This window comes from Trematomus bernacchii, unplaced genomic scaffold (genome assembly GCF_902827165.1).
Source record: "Trematomus bernacchii unplaced genomic scaffold, fTreBer1.1, whole genome shotgun sequence".
Taxonomy (NCBI): domain Eukaryota; kingdom Metazoa; phylum Chordata; class Actinopteri; order Perciformes; family Nototheniidae; genus Trematomus; species Trematomus bernacchii.
Window position 1 is genome coordinate 15,195,825 of NW_022987689.1, and position 26,145 is coordinate 15,221,969.

Here is a 26,145-nt window from a genome sequence, read left to right on the forward strand (position 1 = left end):
GTTTGTGTGTTCATTGCTGACAGCTTATTATATTGTTTGATGTTGTGGCTAAATCCTCTTCTTCCGCGACAGATTTCTGGTAGCTGCATTTCTCTAAGATAAAAAAGAAAGTCAAGTTTTCATTGTGTCACATTTTTCGGTAACCTGAATACTTCAATATAATTATGCCTCTGCTAGTTAAACTGTACCTTTGCCATGGGTTTTTTAGGTTTCTTGAACTGTGCAGCAGACTCTGTTCAAAGGATAGTCAGCAGTGTTAACGTTTTGATAAGTTTGGATACCTTTTTTACAGATTTACAGTTTTGAGAGCAGCAAAGACTTACCATCTTCAGAAGGCAGATCCTCTTCGTCGTATGTTTTCTCAAGAGGGTCCTGTAATCGGTATTAAAAACAATTTAAAGGAACTTACAGCAAACAAGAAAAACAACCTTGATGCATGAGATGACTTTAAATGAATACTTCAACCACAAAAACGACCATTGGTCAATTAATTACTCAGTCCCGATAAACTTGAATTCTTGAAGAAAACGTTTTCTCACCTCCAGGGTGAACAAAGATTCAAACAAACCTTGAGGAAGCCTTGATAATTGGGTTTGCATTATGTAAAAATATCTATTTAACAAACTCACACAACTCATGCAGTATAATCCATGTCTCATTTACGAGACGATCAAAAAGTACAATGAATAATGGGTGGTAAAAACAAAATATGCCTTTGTGGTATTCCAAAGGTATTCACTTGTCAATCATTAAATACCCAGACCACCTGGTGCCTGAATCAGCCCTCAAAATAAAAGCGTGAACGACTACTCAAATTAACTTCACTGAAATTACAGAAATAAAATAAATGTTTGACTATTAAATCATACAAATCAACTAATAGCTCAAACCAACAGTGTCACACTTGGGCAGGCATGCTAATGTTTGTGCATGTCCAAAGTGTTTTAAATAGTAAGGTTTTTGTGAATTATACATGAGTTTGGGAAGTAGTGAGCTTACAACCTAATGGGTCTTGGAATATACTGCACTAGTTGATTAGGAGTTTGCGAAATTGGGAGTTTATTCTTCGTATACTATATTTCATCCCGTGGTAGAATTCAAGGTACCACGGGATGATTAACTGATAAACGAATAGTCATTTTGTGCATTTGTTTAACATGAATAAGCTAGATTTAGTTATTTTTAGGATCATTTACAACAAAAAAGAAGAAAAAGGGAATTTTGTGCCAGTTTACAGTGAGACTAATATAAGTTAATTCCAGCACTTTAAAAATCCTCCTTCCTGCCCCACCTCGATGGTCTCGCTCTCTGCAGGATGTCTCAGAGAATCCTGCTTGCTGTCCCTCAGGTGATTCCCTTCTTGAAGCTTCTCCAGCCGGCTTTGTTCGGCTGACACGCGCACTAGCAAGGTGTGGAACGCCGTCTGCACCTCGCCCACCTTGAAGTGCACGGCCATGCCTTCGAACCACAGGCTATCACATTCGCCCTCTTTGAAGCCTGGGGGCTGGTAGTCGGCCGGGGTGACTTTGAAAGAAGAGCAGAAGGAGATGATTCCTATTATCCGAGGTATGACGCTAATATTCTTATTTATTTGTTTGGGCAGAGACACAATCTTACTGTCATCATAATAGTAGAGTTTCATGGTGATGTACACGTTGTTGGGGAGGGCTTCCAGGTTTTGCATGAGCAGGAAGAGCTTCCTGATGAGCAGCACTGAGGCTTTTTTGGTGTCCTCCAATGTCACCTGCATCTCCACATCGTTGTTCCTGAGGTTTCATGGAGGTAACCGCGACATCAGTTTGGTCACGTGGAAGCCTTTTCTAATTTATTTACTCAAACATAGAAAGTATAATCCTAACCTGAGTATGTTCATCTCAGGCCCCTTCTCAGTGTATTTATATTTGAACTGGTACGACTCGATAATGCACTGCAAAAGGAGAAAAATAAATGTATTTCAATGATGATCTGGGATCTGACAAAATTGGGTTTCTGTTTATTTTTTTATATTTTTAAAAATGACTTACATTAGGTTCATCTGGATTGGTGTACACCTATATTGCAATAACATGTACGGAGTTATTGTTCTGTTTTCTTCTTGTAAGCAATGTGTTGTCATTAAATGTTGCTTTATCGATTGACTTACCCCAATGAAAACAACCTGGAGCTGTTAAAAAGGACAACATTGAAAATTAGTAAAAAAAAAGAAAACATATTATACAAATGTAAATTATTCACGCATGCATTAACTTACATACTGCTTCTCTAAAGCATCAAAGCAGCCCATCATCCTGCAAAAAAATAAATAATTAGACCTTCAGTCTCCAAGTGCTTATTATCGCTGCCGACTTCCTACTTCTTGAGCTCGCTACGCCTTGAGCTAGCTAATGTGGCCAGTACTAATGTTTATTATGGGAGCATTAAGGCAGGAATTTTGTAATTACCATTTCACAACCTTGCTGGCACCAGGAGTGTTGCTGTCTTCACGCAAAACTTTGATGCACAAATCTGTGGGAATGGCAGAATAAAACAGCATGTATTACTTTTTGATGAAGAGCAATGATTACCACCGAGACAATATAAAGTTCAAGGCAATATTGTTATATGCACAATAGCTACACCATAGTTTGTCAATCAAAATCCAGTCCCCAACCCAAAAGTCCTAGGCTCTTCCAGCAATGCAACATACTAGAAACTTAAGACATACAAAGAAATTATAATAGTCAGAGGAGAAATAAAATAAAATAGTGCAAGTGACAAAAAGGTTGAAAGTAGAAATATGTAACATTTTTTGTACAGTGGATTGGAGTATTTTACTCCATATTGTAATACTGTAATATAAATACATATTTGGAGTGCAAACAGATGTACAGTATGTCTTCACATACATCCTATAGAACACATACATCTGTTTAGAGTTTAGATATGTAAGAGCCTTTTATTAAGTGTATACTACTTTACGTGTTGGCTAAAGTCCTAAAAATGTATATTCTTCTCAGATGTTCATGGGTTCACAGTACAGCTAGGGGTAGCCTACAATTTACACAACAACAACGCACCCATTGAGAGATGAATGCCTGAATTGTTCTTATTTTCCTAAACTTCTAGGCTATTTGAGGGTGTTTAATATTTACCTTCCAGATATCTGGACCTGTAGGCATCTTCTGGAAAGATCCCTCTGAGGTAGGTGATGGAGGACACCGCCACCGCCATCATCCTCTTGACAAAAACGAGAGACTCCTGCTCCGTTTTCAAGTCATTCAGGAACAATCCTATCCACTTTTAAAACATTAAAAGGAACAAACAAAGACGTTAAGTAAAGGAGAAAACAGGAGCTACATTTGACTTGAAGGCCCACACGATGGCGCCGTTGTCTACGTAAAATGTCCTCCAGAGCTTACTTAAACATCAAGTTAATGTACACTTATAGATGTACACACTAATTCAAACAAATGGTAAACATGTTACTTTTAGCTTTAATGTGTTGTGGTCAAACCTCGGCAGTTTCCTCCTTGCTCTTCCTGGTGCACATCTTCCCAGCAGCCATTTTCACCTTATCACTATTGCTACTGATTAATTACCTAAACTAACACTAAGCTAACAAGATGAATAGGCCTACACACATTCAATATCAGATAGTGACGCAGACGCTTATTAAAGTAATGAAACCTTTCCTCACGGGCTCATTTTTAATATGTTTATGCGATGTTGTATTAAAACGCCTATCGGAAGTCTTAACAAGTTAGGCTTATGTTAGTAAAACACAAAAATGACCTATACATTAGGCAGGATATCTTTGTTTATTTTTCCCGCCACTAATCTGCGTGCCGTACAACAACAGTACATTGTCGGATTTACTGTACGTAAATAACCGGAAGTCATTTTTACATTGAATTGACTGATGTTAATTACACATTTTTACTTTATCTAAGCTAAAACGCCTGTGAAATAAATAAGTATAGGTAATTAATGAATACAAAATTGAAATATTACCTTTTCAAGGCATTCAATCACAGGTGAAAGTGTGTAGGTGCAAATTTAGGTCAAATAAGGGAAAGGTAACTCACTGAAATGTCCATCCAGTTACATCAGTTGCCAACACTACTCTTAACAGTATAGCAGCAAAAACACCTAATATGTTATAACTGCATATTAAAAGATTCAAAGTTGGTGTTCGAAGAGGTCTTATCAGCTAAATTAAGTAAAAACACCTGTGTGAGGCAGTGTTTGAGAGCACCTGGCAACAATTAAGCAACCTGTCAAGGGAATGCAAATTTATTTTGAACATAATGATTACTCATTGGCTTCATTAATGGACATACTTAAGCCTCCATATTATAATAGATTGCAGTTTATCTTCCTCCATTTAGTAATCTGTTGGACTATGTGCAGTAATTGTTCACTGAGGTTATAGATGTGATAGATTAAAGGAAGTCATACTACCTCAATAAAATACTGTCATTAAGAAAGTGTTTAGGGCATCTTACATGAACACACAAAAACAGCTGACTTATACTAGATATACCATGAAAATATTTATCGTATAAATATAGTAACACCAACATTTCCCCTCGAAGTTTGAAGTAAACATGTTCCTCTAGGAGAGTGTTGTAAACAATGTTTTTATTTTGATGAAAGCTCACTGTAAAAAAAAAAAGTACGACATCATTTAGAGGTGCTTGTGGTTTCATTCAAATGAAAAATTGAATGGCAATTTGCATCAAACAACAGTAAGGAAGGATAAGAAAGAACAAGCAGGCATTTTGCTCAGTCTGAAAGTGAAAATAGCATACATTACTAGCACATTGATATACTTTGGTCATAAGTGCACTTTTCACTGTACACACAACATAACACTACAAAAACTGTCACAACGAGTCCTCCACAGGCACAGGGACTGACTTAAATATTGTTTTCACGAAATGTTATCTCTAAATGAAATCTCCTATAGCAGGCTGCAGACTCTGGGCTTGGCCTTTTTACTGTTTGGAGAAGAAGTCTTTGCTTTTCTGGACGTCGGGTTTGATGGTGTCACTTCCTGGTTTCCATCCGGCTGGGCACACTGAAAAGATAAGCCTGTAATGAGTCCTGGCTCGGTAGATGAAACAGTATGGGAAAAACATGACAAACGTATAATTTAACATCTATTTCGTTCGGATTCAAAGCAAGGAAAAACATCATATTGTTGGCTGGTCTTTTCCCTGTTTGACATATACAGTAGGCCTATGTTGAAAATCCTTTCCAAACAAACAACTCTGGATTTATTTGTACTAGAAGTAATACTGTCAAATGCACAATAGGTAATTTCTGCCGTTTGGGGTCCCTCAATCAAAACAATATCCAAAGATGGAGTTGGGTTGTGTTGTGAAGTAGTATGGGATCAGAGGAGTTTGTCATCGCTGTCAATTCTTCCAGTTCGTTTTCTTTTTATTTGTCACTGTTCACAAGGTTATTCTTCAGGAGCCGAATTATCTGCAGAGGTCTACCCCTCTCTGAACAAACAGACACATTGATAAAAAAAAAAGGCAAAAATGCTGAATAAAGCAGTTTTGCAGTAAAATACTGTGTTTCTCTTGTGGACATGGGATGGGTGGGCTACAAGCTAACGGCTAACGTTTTGTATTTTTAAGATGTAGCTTAAAACTTGGTAAGGCAAGGCAAGGCAAGGCAATTTTATTTATATAGCACTTTTCAGCACGTGGCGATTCAAAGTGCTTTACACAATAAAAGCAAAAGACATTTAAGAACAAATACAGCATAAATACATTATTAAAAAGGCATTTAAAAACAGGCATAAAAAGCAAAGATAATGAAAATAAAATAAATAAATAAACACAGCAGGTACAGAATACATGACTAAAAAGGCATACTGTAGTGTGAGTATGGGCAGCTCAATTAAAAGCAGCGGCAAATAGGTGCGTTTTTAGTCGGGATTTAAAAATAGGAAGTGTTTCGGCGGACGTGCACGATTTAGGCAGTTTGTTCCAAATTGTTGGGGCATAATAACTAAAAGCTGATTTTCCATGTTTAGTGGTTATTCTCGGAACAGAGAGCAGACCCGACCCAGAAGACCTGAGACTCCTGGATGCTTCATAGTGATGGAGTAGGTCGTCTATATACCTCGGTCCTAAGCCATTTAGTGATTTAAAAACTAGCAGTAGTATTTTAAAATCAATTCTTTGGCAGACTGGAAGCCAGTGTAATGATCTCAGAACCGGAGTGATGTGATCCACTTTTCTAGTGTCAGTGAGTACTCGAGCAGCAGCGTTCTGAATCAGCTGCAGCTTTCTGATAGATTTTTTAGTGAGCCCTGTGAATACACTATTGCAGTAGTCGAGTCTACTGAAAATAAAAGCATGGACAAGCTTTTCTAAATCCTGTTGCGACATTAGTTTTTTAATCCTTGATATATTCTTCAGGTGGTAGTATGCAGACCTAATGACTGTTGTAATGTGACTGTTAAAATTCAGGTCTGAGTCCATCACTACACCCAGATTTCTTGCTTTGTGAGTTACGTCTGCCGACTGAAGCTCTGTGATTACTCGGTCCTTCTTTGCTCCAAAAACAATTATCTCAGTTTTTTGCTTGTTCAATTGGAGAAAGTTCTGAGTCATCCAGTCAGTGATGTGCTCAATGCACTTGCTCAGTGTTCTAATCGGAGAGTAGTCTCCCGGTGTAATTTTAAAATAAATCTGGGTGTCGTCTGCATAGATGTGATAGCTTAGATCGCTCTTTTTAATAATTTCAGCCAGAGATAGCATATAAATATTAAAAAGCAAAGGTCCTAAGATGGAGCCTTGAGGAACCCCGCATGACATATTTATCAGGGTTGATTTGTAATTGCCTATTGAGACAAAGTTCTGTCCTTCAAGTAGGAGCTAAACCAGTTTAGAGCTGTTGCTGAAACTCCCACCCAGTTTTCAAGACGGTCTAGCAATATGTTGTGGTCAACAATATCAAAGGCAGCGCTGAGATCTAATAATACTAACACCGATATTCTGCCACTGTCTGTGTTCAAATGGATGTCATTTAAGACCTTAACAAGTTAAGTCTCAGTGCTGTGGTTAGGTCGAAAGCCCGACTGAAACACATCAAAACCGTCAGATAAAACATGAAATTACTCAACTGTTGAAAAACTGCTTTTTCAATAAATTTACTTAAAAAGGGAAGGTTTGATATTGGCCTGTAGTTATTCATTATGGTTTCGTCTAGGTTATGCTTTTTTAGGAGCGGTTTAATTATTGCAGTTTTCAGGGCCTGTGGAAATACACCTGATTGAAGAGACTTGTTTACTATGTGTAGTATATCTGAGGCCAAGCAATGAAAAACAGTTTTGAAAAATCCTGTCGGGATGATGTCGAAGCTACAGGAGGAGGATTTCAGATGTTGGATAATGTCTTCCAGGTCTTTAGCATTTATCAGAAGGAATTGTGACATGGTGTCTGAATTGGCTTTAGGTGAACATAGGAACAGTACATTGGCTGTACCTGATACAGAGGCACTGACTGCCTGTCTAATTTGCATGGTAAATAAGTATATTAATTTTTTTAGGACAACGTTGCCAATACTGGAGACACAATTAAACACTCTGTTACCTTGATTGAAAATACACACATCTCTAGGTTTTAAATTGTTGGAAACATTTGGGGTAATTTAAGTACAAAACTAAACGCGAGCAGTGTGTTTACCCATTTTAATTTTAACATTTTAAATATTTACATTTTAAATTATTAAAATATCCATATTTGGGTCATGGAGAGTGAGGTGAGAGTGATTACACCACTCACAGAATATAACATTTCAAGCAATTTTGAAAATGTTTAGTGTCAGAATAGTCAAACTCAAGCTGGATGCTACAATACGTGGTAAAATGCATCACAGGTGCCACACATTTGCATAATGTAACCTTACCTTCTCCGTGCTTGTCAGTGAACTGAAAGGCTTGGACCAGGCGCATGGTCTCCTCGACTGAGCGTCCAACAGGCAGGTCGTTGATGGTGATCTGTCTCAGGATGCCCTTGTCGTCAATGATAAACAGACCCCTTAAAGAGAGAAAAAGAGCAGGTTATCAGTCTCCAAACAATCAAGTCCCGTAAAAGAGCATTTTAATGGTTGTGAATTTCATGATATATTCTGAATTTTTGCTATCTCACTCAGCGAGAAACAGCAACTACTACAAAAACGACTTTAAGCAAAATCACAGGTTCATTCTTATGCAGCTCAATCAAGTCAATCTTCCGATCTTTGTCCCCCTGAGTTTATCACTTGCAGGGGTCATTTTCGATTAGATGCAGAGGTAAAAGCTCTAGTCCTAACAAAAGATGTTGACAGTGCTAGAAGTGAGTCTTAATATTATTATTTTTCCACTCACAATAAGTGTTAATGTCAAGTCTAAATTGATTTTTATTAAGGGTGAGTTATACAAGTGAATTTCATCTAAGGAGCGGTTGGGTTAAATACGATTACAAAGGGTTTAACACAAGAAAAAATGTATGTGAATCATCACCGATGAGTGGGGGGGGTTCTTAAAGAACAGCTCAAGGGATACACGTCACCAAAGAGAAAGAGGTTGGGAACCACTGCTCTATTACATTCTGAATATTTTTGGGTAAAAGCTTTAAATAAGTTATCTGTTGTGTATTTTTTAAATTGTGCCTAAACAATGAACAATGTTTCCTTGTTTCGAACCTTTTTCAAAGCATATTTAAACTCTGTATTGTAAAACCCACCTGTAGGCAATGCCCTCGTCCTCCTTCAGGACACCGTAATCTGTGGAGATGGTGCGTCGAGTGTCAGACACCAGGGGGATCTTCATGGCACCCAGACCGCCCTGCTTCCGTGGCGTGTTGGTCCTAAGAGGTAAGAAAAAGTGAGGACTTTGCAACAGTGAATCCATAAAATCTGCTGTTTAAGAAATCAAGCTGGTAACTACCATGCGAAATGGGAGAAGTGTGAGTCGACAGAGGCGGCGATGACCTCGCAGCCGATCTTCCGGAAGTCCTCGGCAGCGTCACTGAAAGCGATGATCTCAGTTGGACACACAAAGGTGAAGTCCAGCGGATAGAAGAAAAAGACAACATATTTCCCTGCACCAAAGGAAATGGAAACAAGTAAGGCTTTTGTAAATGTATCACAATACAGTGGTGCTTCTATGATGTATAAATGAAGACACCCGGAAGTTAGCATCTCAAGAGCTCCCTCAACAAAATGCAATGGGATTTTTCCATTGGATTTCAGAATATTGCAAAAATAATATCTCTGGCAAAGAGCCTTTAATGATACTTGCACATTTTGTTGGCAGGATAATGTCCACATTTTATCTCCACTTTGTGATTTTTGAAGCGTTGAAAGCTAACGTTCGGCTATAAATGAACTACATCACGTCAGCATGACTTTTGGTCACCACCGCTAAGCTAAAGGTGGCTAATGTTTGGCGTGATGCCTTCAGTAGTTTTATTAAGTCACTTGTTAGCAACCTCTGTTTAAATCAATCAAAGTTTATTTATATAGACCAATATCACACATTTTATATTTGTCTCAGGGAGCTTTACAGTTTATACAAAATGTAATATGACACATATAAGCTTCTTACATTTACGAGTGAGGTATTTACTGACATATTTTATGCCATAGATCAAAACATAAAATATCTAAAGTTTGTGTTAACTACAGACAGGCCTCTAACCAAAAATACCTTCAAAACCCTAATCTTGAAGATGAGGGAAGTGGAAGAGATAAAATGCTAACTAATTTCCAAGTTTTAGGAGTCATTCCCCTACTACTCTATAAGGTAATTGCACGCTTTTTCATGCTGGTCTTTAGAAGTGTAAATAAATGTCTAAATAACAATTGTTGGATCTCAAAGCAAAGTGAATTACAGTCAAAAAGAGAGCTTCATCAAAGCATGTCCTCCACTCTAGGGGTGGAGGAGACACAGGTGGAGGTTTACCTCTGTAGTCGGACAGCTTCAGGTCGTCGAACTGTCCGTCTGGCATCACCGCCTTAGCTGTGAAGTCTGGGGCCAGCATTCCAATGTGTGCCTTGCCTGCAGCCATCTTCAGTCTAACTGGATAACGGAAGAAGGAAACGTTGATGTATTACACAATCTCTTTTCCAAATGACAGCATTTCAAGAACTCATGCTTGCGTACTGAAATCGTTGTAACCCAAACATTTTAAGTTTTACATTAAATAACCTAAAGAAATAATCAATTTTAAAATAATGATGTCTGTCAAAAAAAGCAAAAAAACGAATTAATTAATTTTGATAATCAATTGACATGGTGGTGATTGTTTATGAACAAAACATTGTCCCACTCCAACTTCCTTAATACAATGTTTATTTTCTTTGTCTTGTATGATTTAACTTTAGATCATATCTGCTGACGTTATCTTGGACTCTACAAAATTATAATGGGCAAAAACAATAAATCAGCTTATTGTAAAAAAGTATTAATAAATGGACAGTTCCAGCGAAAATGGTGAAGCAGTTATTATAGAACTGTGCCAAAATCAATGACATATATATACAAATGTGTAATACAGTGTACAATACCAGTGGTTGAATGTAACTGAGTACTTGAGTCTTTCCATGTTCTGCTACTTTTATGTACTTCTACTGCACTACATTATTTGTAATTCCTTTTTAAACAAATACATGTTTATATGATATATATTAACTACTTCTTTACTCAGTACTCTCCAAAAAGTGCTCAATATTGACGAATTACAACATTTAAAAACGTATCTATTTTCTAATGATAAAAACAGAATAAAATAATATTCTATAATAATACAACACATTTATAAGAGGCACAATTGGTACTTTTACTTTTGATATTTGAGTACATTTAGCTGATGATAATTCTGTACTTTTACTTAAATAACATATCCCACTTTTAGTTGTAATGGAGAATTGTAAGACTGTAGTATTAGTAGCCTACTTTTACTTAAGAAGAGGATGTGAGTACTTCTTTCACTTCTTTACAATACACTGTTATATTGTGGAAGAGAGTCATTTTTCTGTGTTGCTAAACTTTAAATGTACCACCACACATTGTGTCTGTTGGAAGCTGTTATACAATAAATGTGTCTTTAAGGCTCCTTCTACACCCAGTTAGCTCAGACCGCCATTACAGTATTTAAGCACCCAGCACTTAAACACAAAACACCACCGAAACCTATGAACCATTTCAACTTCTGTTTAATGTCACACAGGTGTTTCCGCAAATGTATATTTAGCCAACCATATGAACCATTTCAACTTCTGTTTTAAATATCGCACAGGTGTTTCCGCAAATGTAGGATTTAGCCTTGCACTGATTTTTAATATGTTTTTTTCTTGATACAAATTTCTGGTACATTTTATTTGTAATGGTCAAATTTAAAGTAGGCTAATATCCCCCGAGTGCGTTTTGGTATTTATCTTCATTTAATTCACGTTAAACTCGAAAAAAGGTCGATTTCTCCCGAAACTTTCCGAGAGTTAGTCTCTCGGTTTCCACTTTATCAACAAATTAACGTGATTTCTCGAAGCAAATTTAAAGAAAACTTTCTAAATTAACAATAACGTTACATAGTTTAGTGAAGAACCACTTGTTGAACTGTAACTGCAGCCTAATACTCTTACTCAACTAAAAACAAAAAGTAAACCTTACAAAAGAACACTTACAAAAAAAAACTTAAAGTGTAAAACAGCACGTAATTAAATGTATTCTACAACACATACCTCAGCTTTGACCTCACCACACAGTCAGAAGCAGGCGAGAAGAGGAGAGCGGACTGCAGGCGGTGAGAGGCTCGAATGCGGTATTTATAGCACGACTCACTTCTCGCGATAACTGATCACAACCAACTTCAGTCCTCCAGCATCAACCTCAACCTCCCACGACACAGCATGACTTAGCACTTTTTCCTTATGACTTTTCTGGGAAATTGTGAGCTCGTGTGAAACCACAGAAGGAAGTACTCTTCACAATTAATGTTACAGTCTCACACCTATTTTTTAATCCCTCTATATTTCATCCAATTAAAAGTCAGATATGCATGGGCAGATGTAATTTAAAGGGCCCTTCTAATAAGAAATGCAAAAGGTTTTTTAAATGTTTGCTTTGTGTGTTTTGTTATAATTTTGTTTGTCTCTTTATGGTTGTTTTGCCCCTTTCTGTTTCTTTTGGTAGTTGCTTAATCTCTTTTTAAATAATTTTAAGTCTCGTTGTTTCCTCTTCTTTAACTGTGTGTGTCTTTGTGGTCGCTTTCTATTTGTTTGAGGTTGTTTTGTTCGTTTTTATTAGTCATTTCATGTTTTTTTGTGGTCATTTTGCGCATCTTCCTGGTTGTTACGTGTATCTTTGAGTGACATTTGGTATGTGAGACCCTGGGCTTGGTCCTGGGCCTACATTATAGTTCAACCGCCAATTGTGATACATAACACTGAATCATTTAAAACCCAAAAAGCAGAGCAGTTATTTGATGTCATGCATTTCTCTAATCCAAGCTAACAGCCATGCAGGGGTCACAGAGTCATGAGGTTTCATCACATGGCTCAACCTCTCTCAGGTTACGGAGCCAGCACATTGTCATCATGAATAGACATTCAAAAACCCATGCAGACTGCAGCTGCAACCTTGGCTCTATATTGCAGCATCTCAGTGTCTTATCAATGATTTACTGATTCCCAGGACTGAGACCCTTAAAAGTAGCCTTGTAAAAGATAAACATGATCTAACATAATACATTTAACTGTTATTTTACACATTGATGGTCAATTGTCAGCAGAGTATATTTCAGAAGGATCTTAGGGAACTCGTTTCCCGTTCTAAGAAAATAAGTCTAATTTCTTCAAAGTAGAATTAAATCATAGCAAAAATGAATACACTAAATCTATGATAATTAGAGACTTTCGACAACAGACGACTCCCTCTTGAGGGAACACAGGGATTTTAGCCTTTACAGACCATTAACATGCACAACCACATTCAGTATATAACACACAACAGGAAAGGGGAAACCTATAGAAAAACCAATTTTTATTGCACAGGATAGCCAGTTTCCTCAATGTTTCCTGGAATGTCATTCCCTAAACGACTTTATTCTACCATATACTGTACTAATCGGGGGGCTGCAGAAGGCATATTTCATTTTCATTTCCTCCTCACCACTGCTAAGAGGAACAGCTAACTTTGTCTGCTTGGTCACACTGACTGGCACCGTTTTCTGGCATATCATTTCCTGTTAGGGGATCTGTTATAAATACTGGTATATGATTTGTAAATAATCTTTTAGAAAAACTATTCTAGTTTGTTTAATATTAAGTGTATGCCTGTTAAACCCGTAAAACAAAAAAAAGGTTCCGGGTTATGTCTCTTTTATTGGTTTTTGTGTTCCTAACTACTGAAGCTATTAACATTTTGGGGCCATAAAAGGAAAATATATTTTATAATAATAATAATAATAATATTTTTTCTCATTTTTACCATTGCTTTTCATCATAATTGAATCCTTCTTAGCGTAGGTATTCTGACGATAAAGGTATTCTGATTCTGATTCTGATTCTGACCCTAATGTTAAATTCCTCACTACAAATGTAAGATCTTATAGCCAAATTTGACTCCATAACAAATCAAGTACCTTAGTGGAGATGAAGACACATGTATTTCACAAAATGAAGCTCTACTGTTTGTTCTCAACACAGCATTTGAGAGTATTAGGTCACCTCACCGAGTCTGTCTCCTAAGGCTGTTATCTGTTCAATCAGCCCCTCCACTGCGCCTCCTTTCTCCGCTGATACCCTTTGAGGTCTTTGCATGCGGTTGCCATGGGCAACACATCAAGGGTCTAGATAAGAGGGGGACAGACAATAACATCCTGTTAGAAGCACCGTGGTGGGCTAATGATCAAACACTGCCCTGCGTTCATCTCCTGTTTCACAATATGCCAATAATTAGTGCATCTGCTCCACCGCTGCTTGCAAAGCACCTGGATGTTTGAAGGGCCCTGTCCGTCCATAATCCTGCTCACATTAAACTGTGCAGATCATCACAACAGTTTTTTTTAATGGATGAAAAACGGTTGAATAGTATTGGTCGTTTTGATCCAATGCATGCAGTGCTGTGCATTTATGTGAGGATAAACATTAATTGTTAAAAAAAATGTAGGATTTCATCAAATGTGTATTACCGGTAAAACGATGTAAATATGGAAACACAAATGTACCAAAACACATGCGCATACAACACATACGCAGCATTTAAAAAACATTTGCCTACTTGACGAAACATGCACAGTGTTTACTGAAGGCGCTGAATAAACAAAACACTGCAAAAACAATAACGCTGCAAAAACAACAGAAACAGGGACACGATATTTGTTGATGTTTGTTGATGTTTGGGGATTATTTCAATATTGAAAGTGTTTGGTCAGTATATTTGAAGTGACAAGCTTACAGCAGATCTGCAATAATGTTGGAAGAAATCATGTGATCGCATTGTTAAAATAAGACAATAAAAGGTCATTTTCCAGTGCATCGTTTTTGAAACTGCAGAGCGTTTCTCCTAATAAAAGTGTTTTTGGCCGTTGTAACGCGTTTGTCCCTGTCTGCCTGAAACAAGTACATTGGACTCCTTTGTTTACTTCTGTAACATAATGACATAACTATCTAACACCCATGCTTCTAGTGGCCAGAGCTCCAACAAATTGTATGTGATAGGCTAAGGGGCGGGACATCTCTAAGCGGTTGACCAAGGCAAGGCAAGGCAAGTTTATATAGCACCTTTCAACACAAGGCAATTCAAAGTGCTTTACAACAATGAAAGACATTAAGAATATGGCATTTAAACCAGTCATTAAAAAGCAAAGATAATAAAATAAACATTAAAAGAAAAAATACATGGATAAAAGTTACAGTGCAGTTTAAGATATGAATAGTTCAATTAAACCAATCACAACAGAGACGGCCAGCTAACCAATCAGAGCAGACTGGGCTCTGGTTTCAGACAGAGGGTGAAAAGAGGTGCTGCAGCACAGGCAGTATGAGAAAAATAAAGAGCTTTTTGAACATTAAAGGTCTCCTATCTTGCAAAATGCACTTTTTGATGTTTTTTATACATAAATATGTGTCCCCCGGTGTGTCAGGGAACTCACAACGTGTCAGATAACAAAACCTCTCTTTTCCTCCTTACTCACATCTCTAAAAACGGGGGTACAAAGGAGCTGATCCAGATTTGCTGCCGATATGAGGTAATATCGGAAATGTGGGCTGGCTTTACACCCACGGCCCTATCAGAAACGTTGCTATCAGAAACAATGCACGACGTGTTTTGGACGTAATAAGGTCTGTGTTTACATTAGCAAGCATCGCTAACACTCAGAGCTAACGTGTACTGGAGAGAGTATGTGTAAAAAAGCAGGAAATACAGAAAGGAACTCACCTGGTAAACCCGCAAGAGAAAAAGCATTTGAGCTTTGAGGCTACAATGGGTGATCTGTTTGATATTTTGAGCAAAACACAGACATGTTTTTTATATATTTTTATATATTTGAGACCCATAATATATGCCTGATAGCAGATCTTTAAAGCATGTAAACATATCAAAATAGAGGCACACAATACAAGTATCAACCTGAAAATGAGCATAATAGGGCCCCTTTAATGTTTCGTTAAGCTTCAATCTTAGCCTTTACCTAAGAATATCCTCCCGGAATATTCCCACTTTAACTAATTGGCACTGACAGAAAAAATGTAAGGTAATTGAGCTGTGGTTCGTTGTTTTGGTAGATTTTACTGGGTAATTATAGCTGTTGTCTCTAATGATGGCAGTGTGAGGGGACTCAATGGGATCGTCACAGTGGGAGCTTGATTTGATGCCAGGTCCAGACTTGTCTTGAGGAGGCAGGGACACAGTGAGACAGCAGGAGGAGTCCTTGTCCCTCACAGCAGGACATGACAGCAGCACACACACATGCAGAAAACACAAACACACGTATATATATTATCTTATCATTTAATCTTTAGGGTACTGAAGCTTTAATGCAAATGTTTAATTTAGAAAAATGTGCTGAAAGGGGAAAAACCATACAAATATATATTTATATATATAAGGTATTGTGAAAAGAACCAGAATGAAAGGATGATGCATTTCAACATCTCTGCAGTTTCATATCGAAGTGAAGACAGCTAACAGATTAAACTCAACCCAAGTTTCATACTGTTCTTTTTTTCAAATGATGTATCATCTACTTAAGTGTATCATATTGATACATGTATTTCTGAGACCTCTACATCTTCCAAATGACTGGTACTTTCCTGAAAACCCTGTTGTATGCAATGTGATACATGTCTTTGGCCCTCTGGTGGATTACCCAGGCTCAGCACGCAGTATAGTGTTTTTAAAAGCCAAATCCATTTTTGCTAATATTGAAAAAGTTACGGTGACAATAACTTTCATATTGTTGCTGATATTTCAATATAAATATTTCCTGAATTGAAGCAAGTTCTGATCAGTTTATATTTTGTAGCTTATTTCATAGAAAAATGGTGTTGGAAATGTGTGTATCAATATCAAAGATACAGCAGGTATTTGAGTCAATTATTCTGTATAAAGAATAAGTGTCTTGTATTGCATTTCATGATGCAGTCTGCATTATGCTCACCACAATGTTAAAAATACCGTTTTAAATAATTTAATCAAACTAATTAAAGATTAAAATGTCATAGTTCAAATGTATTAAAAGTAGAAATGTAGATATTTATGTGTTTTTTTGTGAGCCAGTCTCATGCTAATTACTCCAATGTTGAAATAATAATTCGTAATACTTATTGATTTATGTCTTCAAAAAATGCATTGGCTAGTTCAGAGAGTTCAACATAATTTGTGTTTGTATGTATACAATATAACAACATACCACAAGGCCAAATAGAGAGCATGCAAAAGGGCTCCTGTTTAACAAATCTGAACAAAATCAGTTGAAATGTTCAAAATCATACAAATGTAATGTTCAATATTTGTTTTTTAAATGTATGTAAATAATTACCAAATATATATATTTTTTATTTTTGTTAAAAGGTGCAATACACACTTTAATAAAAATGTTCTGACGTGTTTTGTGTGTTAGGCTTTACACGGTTAAATTAAATGATGATGCATCCGAAGAACAAAACCGTCATTTTTATATTTATATTTATTACATTTTTTCCTGTGAATGGCTGTATTTCTGGCTCTGTGACTTTAAGAATTCTCCCGCGCTGGTTTCAGAACGCGGAAGTAGACCGGAACTGGTAGCAATATTTCGCGCCAAATTGAAACAACGGAATAGTCTGCTCTGAGTCAAGAGGGGCGAGCTGGAGACAACAACTGCTATTGACATTTTGCCCGTTACAACGAAGACAAGGTATGCTGTTTAGTTTAATGTGTATGTTTCACACAAGAAATTCGCCTTACAACAGATATACGGGACCAACTAGTGTTTGAGTTCGTCTTTTGCGTTGTAAACTCTTAATTTCAAAAAAGTGTTTTTGTTTGCCCAGTTTAGTTAACATGGAGGAGGCCAAGAAGCTAATCGGCACGGGCAAGAAGCACCTGGTGATGGGGAAGGTGGTGGAGGCGGTGGGCGCCCTGCAGGAGGCCTGCGGCCTGCTGTGAGTTAACCAACTAACAAAAGGGACTATTAAAGCTTCAAACACAATATTATATTTAATTCTGACAGCTACAGATAATGGGTTTAAACAAACTAGTCAGAAGTGCTGCTTCGCCTCTGCTTGCATCAATATGTATATGATCCTTATAAGAAAAATGTAACATCAAGCCCCCACATTTTTAAAATAAAAATAGCACAAATATATTTGCAGATAAATATTATTAGTATGTATTTATGTTGAATGGTTATTTATAGATATTATAAATAAACAAGCTTTATTACTATGTAGATCAAATTCGTATTGTTTTCATTTCAGAGCCAAAAAATATGGAGACACGGCAGATGAGTGTGGAGAGGCTTTTTTCTGGTGTGGTAGAGCCCTGCTGGATTTAGCACGGTAAACCCCCCCCGTCCATCAATCTTAACTTTAATTAAATGTAGGAATAAGATCAGAGACCTAACGGACCGTATTGTTGTAGGATGGAGAACTCTGTCCTTGGTAATGCCCTGGAAGGAGTACCAGAGGAGGAGGAGGAGGAGGAGGAGGATGAAGGCGAGAAACCCAAGGACTCCAACGTTGACAGCACAGAAAACATGGATGGTAAGAAAAAACAAAACTAGTCATTTCCATCTTTCCATTGGGGTTTGTTTAATTGTTTAAGCTGCTTTACTACTGTCATCCTAACTGTCCTCTCAAACTTCAACAGAGAAGACCAGAGATGAGCTGAGGGCTCAGGTTTATGATGCCATGGCGGAGAAGAAAACTGAAGACTCAGAGAAGAAAACTGAAGACTCAGAGAAGGAAACTGAAGACTCAGAGAAGGAAACTGAAGACTCAGAGAAGGAAACTGAAGACTCAGAGAAGGACAGTGAAGAGAAGAAGGGAGACGTAGAAAAGTCAGAAAAGGGTGATAAGCATAAGGACGCTGCAGAGAAAGACGAAAAGAATGCCGAAGTTAAAGAAAGCAAATTTGATAAAAGTGAAGAAAAAATGGAGACAGAGAAAGAATCGGGAGATAAGGAGGAGGACGCGGAAGGTGCATTTACAGACCTTTTTTAAAATATTTGAAACTACTTGTAATGATAACCACTAATGACGTTATTGACCTTTTCAGATGAAGAGGAGGAGGATGAAGATGGCGAAGAGTCAGAAATGGAGGGCGACACAGATGGAGGTGAAGGAGACGCTGCTGGAGAGAAGGTACTTTACCAAAGCTCACAATTACGCACGAAAAAGAAGTGTAGGATGTTAGAGATGACATATTTAGCTCATTATCAGGTTCATGTTTGTATTTTGTTCCTCTACTGGGACATGTCTCCATGCTTTAATGTTCAAAAAGCTCTTTATTTTTCTCATACTGCCTGTGCTGCAGCACCTCTTTTCACCCTCTGTCTGAAACCAGAGCCCAGTCTGCTCTGATTGGTTAGCTGACCGGCTCTGTTGTGAATGTTTTAGAGATATCCCGCCCCTTATCACAAACAATGTGTTGGAGCGCTAGCCAATAGAAACGTGACTGTTGTGTAGCGATGTCCCTATTTCACGGAACTTAGGGTTTTAGCTTTTGCCGACCATTTACATGCACTTACACCTATATGATGGCACACTACATTTAAAGGGAAAACCCCAAAAGCATAATCGGGCCTCTTTAATGTGTGTTTCAGGACAGTGATGATGATGATGAGGTGGTGGGGAACCTGCAGCTCTCCTGGGAGATGTTGGAGGTGGCGAAAGTCATCTACAAAAGGTAAAGGAAACAGCGGCTGTATTGACTGAGGATACAGCTTCTGTGTTTACTGATCTTCTTTCATTTTCTTTAACACAAGGAAAGAGTCTAAAGAGGACCAACTCATGGCAGCCCAGACTTACCTGAAACTGGGGGAAGTTTCGTCTGAATCAGGTAGTTACAAGTCTTTCAAACGGACAAATGCCCAACTCCTTTCATAATTGATTTAACGTTTGTCACTTTTCATGCAAAATGGCAGACATTTTCTTTTTCGTTACCATCTCAATATGGAGATCCAATGCTTTTCTGTTTTAATATCATTATGAAATTGATTTTGGAGTTACACAAGACATGTGCAGACGTCACAATGGATGTTGTGTAACTGATCTATCAAATATCCGAAAATGGTGCAGGAAATGTCTTTTCTTGTCCACACCATGGTTAATGTTAAACAATAATAACCGGTGGTAGCAACCCTTGCAGCTTTTGTTACATTTTCAATCTTGTCTACTCAAACTCTTGTTTTGTGTCCGTTTGCTGCTGTTGAAGGAAGCATTTTCACCCTATCGTTCCCTACTTGCTTAAGGAAGCATTTTCACCCTATCGTTCCCTACTTGCTTAAGGAAGCATTTTCACCCTATCGTTCCCTACTTGCTTAAGGAAGCATTTTCACCCTATCGTTCCCTACTTGCTTAAGGAAGCATTTTCACCCTATCGTTCCCTACTTGCTTAAGGAAGCATTTTCACCCTATCGTTCCCTACTTGCTTAAGGAAGCATTTTCACCCTATCGTTCCCTACTTGCTTAAGGAAGCATTTTCACCCTATCGTTCCCTACTTGCTTAAGCGGTATTGGCTACAAATTAAAATCCTCAGTTTGGGCCCTGAATTCTTAAAACTCTCCAATGAGTTTTAACAAAACGGACATGTCTGAAAGATTGAACCCCTTTCCCAGCCGACACTGTCCTCATGTCCTTATTGAGAGATGCTGCCTCTCTTCTAGGGAACTACACGCAGGCGATGGAGGACTTCCAGGAGTGTCTGAAGCTGCAGGTGAAGCACCTGGACCCAGACAGCCGCCTGCTGGCAGAGACGCACTACCAGCTGGGGCTCACCTACGCCCTAAACCTGCAGTACAGCCAGGCCATCGAGGAGCTCAACAGCTCCAGCTCCGTCATCAAGAGCAGGCTGGGTAAGCGCAGGTGGCGGCAAAACATGATGATGAATGATCGAGGGTGTCTTAATTAAAACATCTCAGCTTGGTTTCATCCTCAATAACCTCCAAAATTCTCTAACTCGGCCAAACCATCTTTTAACTGTATGCATATGCAACTTATGCTAATTGTGCAAATTGCCCAACATATGCAAGTTGGCATCCGGAAGTTTCTATGTTCTTAGTTCTATACACTTCTATCATAAAACTTGTAGCTACTCAACATTTCCTGGTGGACAACAGGACTCTATGAGCTGTCAAACGGACTATATTGCATCTTAAGCGTTGACAAGGCGGAAGTCACGGAGCAGCTGGGCTCAGCCTCTGTTAGTCTTCTTGCAGCCGCTATCATATTGTGCGCACTATCTGTTCCTACTGTGGTGACACTGTCCCTTAACTCCCCCAGTTTCAATTTTTTTTGAAATGGCGAGCCTTAATGTTCATACTTAAATTCCATCTGACCCCGACAGACAAATTGAAGCAGCTGTTGGAAAAGGCAGAGGGTCCGGAAGCTCTGCCGGAGGAGAGGAAGGAGATGGAGGAGCTGAAGGCCCTGCTGCCAGAGATCCAGGAGAAGGTGGAGGACGCCACAGAGGGTCTGAAAACAATCCGCGCTGCTGCTGAAGGAGCAAGGGGGGTGCTGGTGAGCTATGGCCTATGGGTGGGGTTTAAGACACATAAAATCTTAAGAGTAGATGAGTGGAGGTATTATATTTATGTATTATGTCGAAGAACAAAACTTAGAAAAACCTCATCATATGAAGAGACATTTGGGGTTTTCTCTTAGTCATCTCTTCTTTTAAATACAAGAGCCACATCATGTCTGGTTCTACTGGATACACTCTTGACCTGTTTTGAGACTTATCGCAGACCAAATGAACAAGGCTTGTTTCTAACCACATGTTGTGTTCCTGTCAGGACGGAGGCTCCACTTCCTCTGCCTTCCCCGGCTCCACTGCGCTCCCTGGGGACTCCTCAAGCAGCTCAAAGGTAAATCACATAGTGGAGTATCTGAAGGAGTAATAAGGAAATTATTACACAGGAATTGTACGGTTGGATTATTTGTTTTACTATTTGCAGAGTTACTGACTTTTTTTGTCCTCCACCCAGATTAAGTTCACGTCTACCAACGGACACGCCTCCAAATCTCCAGCCTCGGACATCTCCCACCTGGTCAGAAAGAAGGTGAGGGAGCTACACGTTTGGTTTTAAAGAGATAGTTTGAAGTGGCTTTGTATGAGGTATTTATCCTCCTTATAATCTGTGTCTTACCTTCAGTAGATAGCGGTCAGCACGCCTCCTTCTTTGGAGTCTTACTGGTGCATGGGTGCAAAACACCCATGCACCAGGCCCGTTAAAAACGCAGCTACGGCCCTGCATTAAACTGTGGAGTGACGTTCACAGACCGCGGCTCACACACCGCTGCAGAGAGGGAGCGAGCTGTCCCAGCACCTGAGGGTGGATCAGATTCCCCTTGGAGCATTTCCCCTTCCACTAGTTTTGTTTTTACTAAGGACGAGAGCTTGAAACAAAATATGAATAAAACGCTGCCGTTTGAATCGATAGCGTTTAACAGACGGGCGCTGTTTGGGGCGTTACGTTACAAAATACTACACAGACAGCGCTAGCTGGGAGATCGATCACTTTATTTGCTAAACTATGCGGTACTATTAAATCCACGTAAATTACACATCACAGCAATGAGGCCAGATCAATGAAACCAGGATACATCCTTTACCGTCAAACTGGGTCTAAACACAGCTGTGTGCGCTTGATAAATACTTTCTGATTTTATATTTATTATATGCTACTTATCAGCTACATGGCCATAACGTGTAAAGTTATACAAGCATTTGTACCAGTGCTTTTCACAAGTAGACTCTTGCAGGCCAGAGTAGCTGGAGTGAGTCAACAACAACACAAAGACATATCTGAGAAGTGATCAGGACGAACAGAAAGAGGAAAAGGAAAAGAGAGATGAAGAGACCAGGAGGGTCAGAGCAGGAGGAAGAGGAGGAGATGAAGACATTAGTGAAGAAGAAGAAATGTATGTGAGGAATAAAGATGAAGTGTCAGAAAGAGGGGCAGGGATCAGGAGGCAGATGAGACTCCAGCTGGACCACATGGTATGTTCTTATTCTCCTTGCATATTCCATTACAGCAGCACAATCTAGCGGCTCTTAGTATTGACACATATTGATTGAAATGTGTTGCTGCACAGGTCACCTTTAGCTCTCAAGAGATGGGTGATGTCATTTGTGTACTTAAAGTGGACCTATCATGCTATATTTGAAAAATATATTGTAGGGCCATACCTATATAAAACATGTCTGTGACGTTTTTTTTTTCAAAATACCAAACAGATCATGCATTTTAGCCATGCCTCATTTCGCTCTATTTGCTCTTTTCCAGCCCTGTTTTTGCAAGGGCTGATTCTGTGACGTAGCTTTAATGCAAATGAGCTGCAGCTGACCACGCCCCCCTGCAGGAGAGGGGGGCGTGCTCAAAGATCAGCTGCTGGGCTCTCAGAAGAGGGGGAGGAAAAGAGAGGCTCCGTCCTCCGTGTATTATTCTTATATTATTATATAGAGTCATTATTCATTTGTTTTAAAGCTCAATAAATAACAAAGAAGACCTTTGACCGGCACTTTTCTAATTTTGTCCGGAAGATTTCAACTTTAACGGACATTTTGACCGGCGAAAAAAAATCTAACAAACTCTGCCGCACGGTCCCCTCGTTCCTTGGAAGAGGCGGAGAGGTGGGTGTTTGTCATCTGCTGGTGGACTAACCGGAGAGAATTACAGTGCTTGCCTCGACGGGGAGGGATTGCATTGAATTAAAGCAGCAGGAGCAAACGCTTTCCTCGGGGAGGGAGAAAAAGAGCCAGAGCGTCCACAGCGGAGAATAAACAGCATGGCAACCATGCGCGGGAAGTCTTCTTCGCTGCTTTTGTGGCAGATTACAGCGCCACTTACAGGCCTGGCATATGTACTACAGCGTCTCCAGTGCTTTCGAGCGGCAGTGGCCGTGGCCCAACCCCCCATTCCCCTGATAGGTGGAGAGTTGCCCATATAGGCGGAGCACCCCTTTTCTGACGTCAGAGAAATTAATGTCTGTATCAGCTCCGTTGCAGCCCTGTTTAGAGAATGTCTGAGATTTGGGTATGGAGGAAAAGAGAGGGTTGTGTTTTCTGACACTTGGTGAGTTCCCTGACACACCGGGGACACAGATTCATGTATAAAAGACGTACAAAAGTGCATTTTGCATGATAGGTCCTAACTAAGTATAACTAAGTACTTTTATTGTACTTACAATAAACAGAATTCTAGGGTATCATGAGTATTTTCTGCTGTTTTATACTATATTTGAGTTTGTTTGTCTGAACACCTTGTTTCTCTTGTGCATTAAGAACACTTGTGTTAGGGCATGATTTAACAATAAATAGGTTATATATACAGTATAAAATACCACGTACTGTCCACCCTCCGATGCCACCCTGGCATGACCTCTTGCCCCCCCTTTGACACCCCATGTAAAATGTTCTAGAACCGCCACTGTTAAGATGCCTTCACATGACCAGCGGTGAAACGGCTCTGCGCTGACGGTCCTGTTTCCATGGAGAGAGCAGAAGCGCTGCTCTTGGCGCCACTCGAAATTGACCAAAGCGCTGCACTCAAAGTTAAAATTATATCAACATAGATTACCTTTCAACCAATCAGATAACTGCAAGCTAGCATGGGAACAACATTTAACTGGCTGTTTTCACTGCAAGACTGCGCCTAACCTGAGCAAAGAGCAAATTGCGTATCATGTGAATGCAGCTTAAGTCCATGTGGCAGTTCACTCCACTTGTGTGTTAAGACAACAAAGCACGCTGCGTATCCTTTGCCATTTGATTGAAGCCCTCTAGGACTGCAGTAGACTGATCACAAGCACACTGTGCAGTGTTCTGTATGGAAGCCTAAAGATCATCTCAGCAAAGTTCTGAGCTCCAGAGGAAGTATTTGAGCAGAAAGGAAAAGTTTAAATTACTGGGGTTTTTCCAAGGAGTTTGGTGGCCAAGACTTCTGTTTCCTGCCATAAATGGCTGTCTGAAATAAAGTCAAAGCAGTTAGGATGATGTAAAATATAGCGTACACTTAAACGGATTTAGTTTTTTATTGGCCTTTCCTTTGGGTGGCTAAAATGTATTGTCTCCATCTGAACAAAGCTGTCTGTTTCAGAGGAAACCAGAGGAGAGTCCAGTGAAGGAGGGCGGCGTGACGAAGAAGCTGAAGCAGAACGACGGTCAGGCCAACGGACTTGACAAAGCCAACGGACTTGACAAAGCCAACGGACTTGACAAAGCCAACGGACTTGACAAAGCCAACGGACACTAACGGACATGTTGACCTCAAGACGTAAGAGTTATCGGCACGGCAACAACCTGGTCGCAAAACCGTGTTGTCAGAACAAGTGATTCAGTGCACAGGATTGTTTTTGAGTCTAACCTACACTCTTGTCGTCCTGCAGTAAATGAATCTGGACTTTAGAAGAATTCCCCCAACAGGCCGAGCTCTTCCGTCCCGACGCCTGTTTGCTGCTGTAAATATTGTTTGTCAGTGATCTTTGTGTTTGTTCACGTATGTAACCTATAAAGAGAAATTAAAAACATAATTTGATAAATCTTGGAACTCTTTTTTTCCTTGAAAGAGTTGCTCAGTGGGTTTATTTTTTGACTCTAATAAAAGAGTAGTACAATCTGTCATTAGCAGAAGGAACCCAAACAATTTACCCGTCACATTTTTAAAAGGAAAAAAATAAATGTGCAAACTATTGGTTGCGATCAGTCGTGGAAAAACTAAGATCCTTAAAGTGGACCTATTATGCTATATTGGGAAAATATATTGTAGGGCCATACCTATACAAAACATGTCTGTGAAGTTTCTTGCTTAAAATACCAAACAGTTCACCCATTGTAGCCATGCCTCATACTGCTCATACCCCTCTTTTGCAGCCCTGGTAGAGAAACGCGGATTTTGGGTCCTTAGCTTGAAAAAAGAAAGAGGAGGCGGAGCTAATGCCTGACCAGAATTCAGAGAGTTAAATTCTGCTGTGATAAAACGCCATCCTGTTCTAAACAACATCAAAGATTATTTGTGAAACAGTATGGCGCTCAAATGCTTTTTCTCTTGCGGGTTTATCACAAGGTGAGTTCCTTTTTTTTATTTCCTGCTTTTTAAACACATGTGCTCTACAGTACAGGTTAGCTCTGAGTGTTAGCGAGGCTTGCTAATGTAAACAAAGACGAGTTTACGTCCAAAACACGTCAGGCATTGTTTGATAGCAATTTTCTGTGGGTCCGGCAGCAAATCTGTATCCGCTCGTTGTACCCGTTTTCAAAAGATTTGGGTACGGAGGAAAAGAGAGGGTTTTATTTTCTGACGCTGCGTGAGTTCCCGACGCACCGGGGACACATATTTATGTATAAAGTGCATTTTACATGATAGGTCCCCTTTAAGTAAAAGTACAAATGTATTTGTCTTGTATTACTTGATTACAAGTGAGATCCCGATTTCAAAATTGACTTTAGTAAAAGT

At 39.1% G+C, this 26,145-nt stretch overlaps 3 protein-coding genes across 3 annotated transcripts; 1 reads left to right on the plus strand and 2 right to left on the minus strand.

Annotated features, from left to right (window-relative positions):
- Positions 1–8: 8 nt before the first annotated feature.
- Positions 9–3,562, minus strand: zte38 (zebrafish testis-expressed 38). Its single transcript, XM_034137715.1, has 12 exons — positions 3,494–3,562; positions 3,132–3,276; positions 2,442–2,505; positions 2,252–2,288; positions 2,144–2,164; positions 2,025–2,051; positions 1,860–1,927; positions 1,618–1,766; positions 1,292–1,524; positions 324–372; positions 189–232; positions 9–93 (listed from the first exon to the last, which is right to left on the minus strand). Exons 1-12 carry the CDS (start codon positions 3,542–3,544, stop codon positions 49–51), a joined length of 933 nt encoding a protein of 310 aa, XP_033993606.1. The 5' UTR covers positions 3,545–3,562; the 3' UTR covers positions 9–48.
- A 1,040-nt stretch (positions 3,563–4,602) lies between these two features.
- On the minus strand, positions 4,603–11,795 carry prdx1 (peroxiredoxin 1). The gene is made up of 6 exons (XM_034138077.1): positions 11,725–11,795; positions 9,947–10,063; positions 8,930–9,083; positions 8,727–8,849; positions 7,909–8,039; positions 4,603–5,059 (listed from the first exon to the last, which is right to left on the minus strand). The coding sequence occupies exons 2-6, from the start codon at positions 10,050–10,052 to the stop codon at positions 4,977–4,979; spliced, it is 597 nt and encodes a 198-aa protein (XP_033993968.1). The 5' UTR covers positions 10,053–10,063; positions 11,725–11,795; the 3' UTR covers positions 4,603–4,976.
- Positions 11,796–17,268: 5,473 nt separating this feature from the next.
- LOC117488396 (nuclear autoantigenic sperm protein-like) lies at positions 17,269–25,231 on the plus strand. The gene is made up of 14 exons (XM_034137255.1): positions 17,269–17,384; positions 17,521–17,631; positions 17,947–18,027; positions 18,110–18,231; positions 18,338–18,667; positions 18,746–18,831; positions 19,293–19,375; positions 19,455–19,528; positions 20,356–20,544; positions 21,036–21,208; positions 21,484–21,555; positions 21,676–21,750; positions 24,790–24,966; positions 25,079–25,231. Exons 2-13 carry the CDS (start codon positions 17,531–17,533, stop codon positions 24,943–24,945), a joined length of 1,542 nt encoding a protein of 513 aa, XP_033993146.1. The 5' UTR covers positions 17,269–17,384; positions 17,521–17,530; the 3' UTR covers positions 24,946–24,966; positions 25,079–25,231.
- The last annotated feature ends 914 nt before the right edge of the window (positions 25,232–26,145 follow it).